We start from the raw sequence: 7,413 nt of genomic DNA, 5'->3' as shown, positions 1-7,413 counted from the left end.
TGAATCTAACTCAATTTTATTTTGCAAAGACACCACAACTGGATCTTAATGTTTTATTGTTTTCTGTCTCTCCATGTTACAGTAGTATTATACACCCTAAAATTACTCTCAATTTGTAGCACCTCTTAGTATGATTAATAAAAATTACCAGTAATGTTATTTGCAGTAATAATTAATGGATGATTCACAAACATTATGTTCTCGTTTGGTTCAAAGGGGTACAAAAATGGCAGAGAGTGTGACGTTTATTGGACATTCGTCATAGTAAGGTTGGCAGAATTGCAGTTCAAGTCACATAAATTATTCAGTTAGAAACAGGCCAATTAGTGTCTGTTAGTCTAAACCAATGTGGTTTCTTTTAATATCCCCATCAGTCTATCCCACTCTTCTGTTTATTTCCCAATCAATCTAATCCCACTCTCTTCCATCCTGCCCTGAGATGTTAACATCTCACCCAGACATTTTACTCTCTCACTGTTTCTCCTTAAATACCCAACCCAGACTCAACACCATCGCTGTTCATGTGACCATCACTCTCATTGATTTTTTTTTGCTCTGTCCATTCCATGGGTGGATGTAGGAAGGCTCTGCAGTCTTTGTTCCAGTTGTGGTCAAGGAGCTAGCCTGAACCCACTGGGATTCAGGCATCAGTGTTTGGATCAGGAGAGTCCTGGCTCTCTGCGTTCTCACAGCTGGAGGTGGAAATCACCAGATGTTCGCTCTCCAGAGTTTGGTACCCCCGGTTCCTGCAGCGCTTCCTGGCGTAGAAGGTGAGGCCGAGCATCCCAACCAGGGCCAGGATGATGGCAATGGAGATGCCAGCTGCCACCCCAGGTCCTCTGGAAGGACTGGCGCCAAACAAGCGGCGGGCATCTGAGACGGGGACCACTCTCCACAGATTGGTGGCCGTGTCCTTCACCCAAGGCTCCTGGTACTCAGACATGACAACCACCGTATTGGTGGAGCCCATGGTGAGCAGAGGAAGGTGCATGAATGGAGGCAGGTTGATGGGGGCCAAATTGAGGTCATTAAAGGAGCCCGACCTCACACAGTAGAGGACCTGGCAGCTATCGCTGATAGCAGCCAGGTGCTGGCTGTAACCACTGGGGCAGCGCTTGGGATAAGCACTGGCCTCCTCCCGTGCAGAGTCCTTGCCCGGGCTTTGAGGCTGGGCAGCCAGCGGGTTGCCTGCCTCGCAGCTGAAGAAGCCGCCGAAGGGCAACGAGTAGCGGAGGCCCATCTCATAGTCTTCACTCACACAAACCCGTAGGTGCTGAAAGAGGTGGAGGGGGTAGAAGGCCATGGGGCACGAGTGGCCCTGGGTCAGGGGGTTGCTGGACTTGGGGCCGTAAAGGCCGCCAAAGAGGTAACCCGTGTTCTGGGGCACCGAGGTGCCTGGCGTCGCCGCACACCAGTAGGCGTCAAAGTGGGCCTTGTTCACGTAGTAAACATCACCACACACGTCTTTGCAGCAGCTCAGCACAATCCAACATGAGTGGCAGTGGCGGTGACACTCATACTGGCTGACACCCTCCTCCCGTAGGCCTGAGTGCAGGCGAATGGCCGAGTAACCAGAAGGACAGCTGAAAGCCCCAGTCAGGGGGTTCTTCTGGGTCAGGGCCTGACACAGGGACTGAGCGCCTGGTCCTGACAGAGGGGTGCACTGCTGGTAGATGCCTCCAAAGGTGAAATTGGTGCCAGCCTCCTTACAGGAGCCATCATCGAGGTTGGCCTGGAAGTTGAAGTTGGGAGAATTGAGGTCCACGCAGCCCGGGTGGGTGTTGACGGTGTAGTAGAGGGTGATGGCCCTCTCGATAGCCTGGGAGAGCTTGGTTACCGTGGGCTTCGGCAGCTCGGGAATGTTCATTGGGGTCACAAAGAAGCTCAGGGGCAGTCCACTCCTGTCGATGGCCACCAGCTGATTGGAGAGCCCCTGCTGCCACTTCTGCAGGGTGATTCCAGGGTAGAAGGGCACACCACCATTGCTCTCAATCCTTGAGTGTGTTCTGTTGCCCACATAATGTCTGGTGAACTGATCAGTGCTCTCCACTTGACTGCTCAAGCCCACATTCACTGTGTGGAAGAAGGTGGCTCCTGCTGAGGCACTGATGCTGGACTTTCGACTCCAGCTATCGGACACAAAACTGGACTTTATCTGGTCCACCTGCACCAGGCTAGCACCAGCATCGACACCAGTCAACACATGGGTCCCGTAGTTAAGAACAAGCAACTGGGTATAGTAATCGGCAGCTTTGGTCTGGTTGTTCTCAATGTAGTTGGCTATCTCGATCAGCTGCTGCTTGAACCCTTGGTCCAGCTGGAAATTGGGTATGGATTTGACCCGGTACATTAAGTTCCTCACCTGGATTCTTGTGGTCATGCTGCTGTCCCGCACCTGGTGAGTCTTGACCCTCTCAAAACTGGCGGAGAACTTGGCATTCAGGATAGAAAGGAAGGACACCTCAGAGTTGATCGAGGCACTGGTGGAGCTTTTGTAGTCCATCCAGCTGTTGATCATATCCGACACAATATCCATGCTGGTCTGTTTCTGGGGCACCACGTAGACCTGGTCTGGGATGAAATATTTCCCATCCTCACTGGTCTTACACAGCGAGTAGCTAATGTTCATCACTCGTCCTCGGTCGAGATTCCTCAGGTTGTCCCAGCCTCCTCCAGGCAGAACCTCAAGGGCAGTCAAGTTTTGCCGTTTCCTGCACTCTGTAAAACCATCCCCAGTTGGCTCTTGAAGCCCATTGTCTGTTGCCCTTACTAAGAGAAACGCATAGACCAAAACCAGAGAAGTCTTTAAAAATCCCATCCTCTCAGCTCGTTGCCCGACAAGGTCTCCTGATGAATGAGCTCCTCCTATTAAATCTATTCCTATTTACTGGCAGATTTGTTCCTTTTTTGATCCCGTGATTGTGATTCAAAGTGAAACTGTAAAGGGGAAATTTCAAAGAATACATCTTTTGAGAACTGGTTCATAGTTTCACTTTGCTATTTAAAAATGGAACTGACTTTTCATTCAACCATTGCTCATTTTGTACAGAGAATAGGTAGAAGTCGAGGTCAGAAGATCACCCATCAAGCCTGCCACATATAGGAGAAGCCATGACCTTAATAGGAAGCAGAAACCATTTAATCACATATGTCGGAATGTGGGGAACCTCTGCAGCCCCTTCCAATCCTGTTAGAGAAGAAGAGAGTGTCATTCAGCTCAAGCTTCTTATACGTAAGAAGAGGTTATTCAATCCTTGGGTGGGGGGGAGGAGAAATATGCACAGGAAGTGATGCTGGCCATTGTTTCTCTCATCTCGGCTCCTGGCCTTTCTTATACATTTAATGCCCAAGCAATGGCAGTTGGGTTACTGAGGCAGTAATCCAAAGGTCTGAGATGGATATTTCAGAGAAAAGGAGTTCAAATCCCACCTTGGACCCTTATCCATGGTTGCTCTTACTGATAGCATGAATCTGGTAGGTTGGCATAAAAACTGTGTCCTTTAGGGATGGAAATCTGTCAGCCTCACTCTGGCTTATCAGGACTTCAGTACCAGACCAATGTGTTCAACTCTTAATTGCTCTCTGAAGTAGTCCAGTAAACCATTCACAGAACCAGCATCCAGCTCTTCTAGATGAATGATTCCAATGATCTGTCATCTGTCGGAGGCCGAGGGGGAGACCTGATAGAAGTTTATAAAATTATGAGAGGCACAGATAGGCTAGATAGTCAGAGTGTTTTTTTTCCCCAGGGTAGAAATGCCAAGTAGTAGAGGACATAGATTTAAGGTAAGATGGTGAAAGTTTAAAGGAGATGCTCGGGGCAACAGAGAGTGGTGGGTGCCTGGATCACACTGCCAGGATTGGTGGTGGAGGCAGACACGGTAATGGTGTTTAAGGTGCATGATCATACAGAGAATGGAAGGACAGAAGGGATTACTTTAATTTGGCATCATGGTTGGCATAGACATTGAGGGCCAAAGGGCCTTTTCCTGTGCTGTACTGTTCTATGTTCTATGATTGTTCGGAAATCCTGCTGGTTTGGCATCTGGCTCACCAGGCGCTGTTTTCTGTTGTCCTGTAAACGTATGACAGCCCTGTTTCCTGTGCTCCTTGTAAACAGAAAGGAGCTCCATTTTCCATGCTCCCTTTAAATTTGGCAGGGCCCACTGTCAATGCCTTCCCAAATACTCCTCCTCCATTTTGAGCGCTCCAAGTTAAGGGAGATCTGTAAAAGTTACTGGAAATGTAAGGGTTAATAATGTACAGCTGTTATTGCCACAACCATGGTGTGACTACAGTTATGACTGCAAAATGTGCAGGTGCTTGGGTGAAACAAAGAAGTGCTTAAGGCATATCTTGTTTTGCTAAAGTTTGCTGTGAGCAACTGCCCAAGTGTGTGCAACTCTGCACATAGGCATCTTTAGATTAAGTATAAAAGGAGGGACACAAACATGTAAATCTTTGAGTGGGGATCAGTACAGAGCTCGGGTTACACTGTTTACTTTTTCTCTGTATCCCTCACTCCCGCTAGTATTAAACAATAAAGCACGTATAGTACACTTCTTGGTTCTGTTGTTGTCTGATTACAGTGCGGACTGACTTCCACACTGGGGATTGGTGGGGATGTTATATTTTTCAGGAAGACTTTAGGCACATCCTTGAACCTTTTCCTCTGCCTGTCTGGTAATCTGCCATGATAGAGCTTGAAAGAGAATGTCTGTTTCAAGAGTCTTGCCATCAATTTGACTTGCCCAATGGAATTGACTGAGTGTAACTAGTTCCTCAGTGCTGGGAAGCTCACCTGGAAGAGGCACATATATTGGTTTACTTGCCTTTCCAATAAAATTTGGAGGATTTTTCAGAGACAGTGTTGGTGTACTCTACCATTTGAAATATTTGGATGAAATATTAGACCAACTTTGCCTTCTCTGGTGAACATAAAAGAATCCATTGGAAGAAAAGCAGGGGGTTCTTCTGAGTTAATATTTGATAAGATAAGATATCTTTATTAGTCATGTGTACATCAAAACACATAGTGAAATGCATCTTTTGCGTAGAGTGTACCAGGGGCAGCCCACAAGTGTCGCCACACTTCCGGCGCCAACATAGCATGCTCACAACTTCCTAACCTGTACGCCTTTGGAACGTGGGAGGAAACTGGAGCACCCGGAGGAAACCCATGCAATCACGGGGAGAATATACAAACTCCTTACAGACAGCCGCTGGAATTGAACCCGGGTCGCTGGCGCTGTAATAGCGTTACACTAACCGCTACACTACCGTGCCTGCTTTATAATTCAAAGTGAAGTGGGTAAATACTGAGAGGGGAGAAAGATGATGGGCTTTGGTGATTAGGCAGAGGACAGGCAGTAATGGGATAGCCCCTTACATCCAAAAATTTAGCTATTTACAGCCAACTTTTATCTCTCAATTAATGTTACTGAAATAAATTGTTGAGTCATTCTTACTTTGTTCCTCGTATTTTTCTGCTACATTTCCTTCATCTTTTGAAGTGACCACTTCAAAAGTAATAAATCAGTTTCAAAATGCTTTGAGACTTCCTGAAGGCATGCAGAGACTTATATAAATGGAAGGACTTTCATATTTTATCTTGGGGGAGGATTCATAAATGGCACAATGGTGAAGCCAGAAGATTTGCTGCATCACAGCTCCAGCAACCTGGGTCCAGTCCTGACCTTGGGTGTTTGCATGGAGCTTCCATGTTCTCCCAGTGACTGCGTGGTTTTGCTCTGGGTGATCCAGTTTCCTCCCATATCCCAATGATTTGCAGGTTGCTAGGTTAACTAGCAGCTATAAATCGCCCCTCATCAACAGGTGAGTGTTTGAATCTGGAGGAGATTTGATGGGAATGTATTGGTACTGGTATTGGGTTATTATTGTCACTTGTACCGAGGTACAGTGAAAAACTTGTCTTGCATACTGATCGTACTGGTCAATTCATTACACAATGCAGTTACATTGAGTTAGTACATAGTGCATTGATGTAGTACAGGTCAAAACAATAACAGTACAGAGTAAAGTGTCACCAGCCCTGTAAGAAGATTTAAAAGAACATTATTAGTAATGGTAAGTGACATAGAATTTAAATTTAAAAGTGTAGAACGATTACAGTAAGAGTGCAGAACGGTTGAATAGCGAAAAGGGTAATGGAGGAATGGGATTGTTCTGGTGAGGCGGATAGGAAGTTGGAGAGACAGAATAGTTTAGGGAAGGAAACTCCAAACCACTGGGCCCAAGGCGGAATGTCCCATCTCCAGGACAAAGTGCCAGGCTTCCTCTAACTGTACTTAATTCCTATCCAACACCCCATTCCTATTGTAACTATAAAAATTAAGTATTGGAATGTCTATTAAATATTAAAAACAATGAGTTAGTCATATTTTAAGATGCATTGAAATCCCTCATATCTATTTAACAATAACCAGGAAATAATTTTAAAGTTGTATCATGAAAAGCGTGATGGAACAGCATCCTGGAACATCAACAGACAGCTCCACAGCGGTGAAATGTGCAGGTTCAATGCCCACATGTTGTTGCTGTTGGCCTGTTAGGAAGTGTGCATGACCAGCCTGGGGTGACTGATTTTCCTGCCATTCTAGTGGCCTCTGCTCAGCAGTTCCTCACAAGTCACCATGCAGAAAACTGCAGTTTCAAGCCTACTTCATACACTTCTGAGATGCAGTGGATTTGAATACGAGTATGTTGTGAATATGTTTCATTATGCAATTAAAGAAAAACTATAAACAGGACCTCCTCTACTAAAATACTAAAGAAGTTGATAATTTTAATATTGTTTTATTCGCATTCATAAGATTATACAGCACCGAAACAGGCCATTTGGCCCAACTTGTTCATGCTGACCAAGTTGCCTAACTGGGTTATTCCCATTTGCCTCCGTTTGCCCATATCCCTCTAAATCTTTCCTATCCATGTACCTGTCTAAGTTCTTTTAAATGTTGTAATTGTACCTGCCTCAACCACTTCCTCTGGCAGCTCGTTCCATATACACACCACGTTCTACATAGAACATAGAACACTACAGCACAGTACAGGCCCTTCGGCCCTCAATGTTGCGCTGACATTTTATCCTGCTCTAAGATCTATCTAACTCTTCCCTCCCACATAGCCCCCTATTCCTCTATCATTCATGTGGCTATCTAAGAGCGTCTTAAGTGTCCCTAATGTATCTGCCCCCACAACCTCTGCCGGCAGTGCGTTCCACGCACCCACCACTCTCTGTGTAAAAAAACTTACCCCTGACATCCCCCTTATACCTTCCTCCAATCACCTTAAAATTATGTCCCCCTTGTGTTAGCCATTGTCGCCCTGGGAAAAAGTTCTGTGTGAAAAAATTGCCCCTTGGGTCCCTTTCAAATCTTTCCCCTCTCACCT

At 46.1% G+C, this 7,413-nt stretch overlaps 1 protein-coding gene across 1 annotated transcript; it reads right to left on the bottom strand.

The window, feature by feature from the left end:
• Window positions 1–2,849, bottom strand: LOC127575926 (macrophage-expressed gene 1 protein-like). Its single transcript, XM_052026171.1, has one exon. It carries the CDS (start codon window positions 2,816–2,818, stop codon window positions 641–643), a length of 2,178 nt encoding a protein of 725 aa, XP_051882131.1. The 5' UTR covers window positions 2,819–2,849; the 3' UTR covers window positions 1–640.
• Between the last annotated feature and the right edge of the window lie 4,564 nt (window positions 2,850–7,413).

This window comes from Pristis pectinata, chromosome 11 (assembly GCF_009764475.1).
Source record: "Pristis pectinata isolate sPriPec2 chromosome 11, sPriPec2.1.pri, whole genome shotgun sequence".
NCBI classification, from domain to species: domain Eukaryota; kingdom Metazoa; phylum Chordata; class Chondrichthyes; order Rhinopristiformes; family Pristidae; genus Pristis; species Pristis pectinata.
Note: the sequence above shows the minus strand (reverse complement) of the source record. Positions and strands in the feature narration are given on the sequence as shown.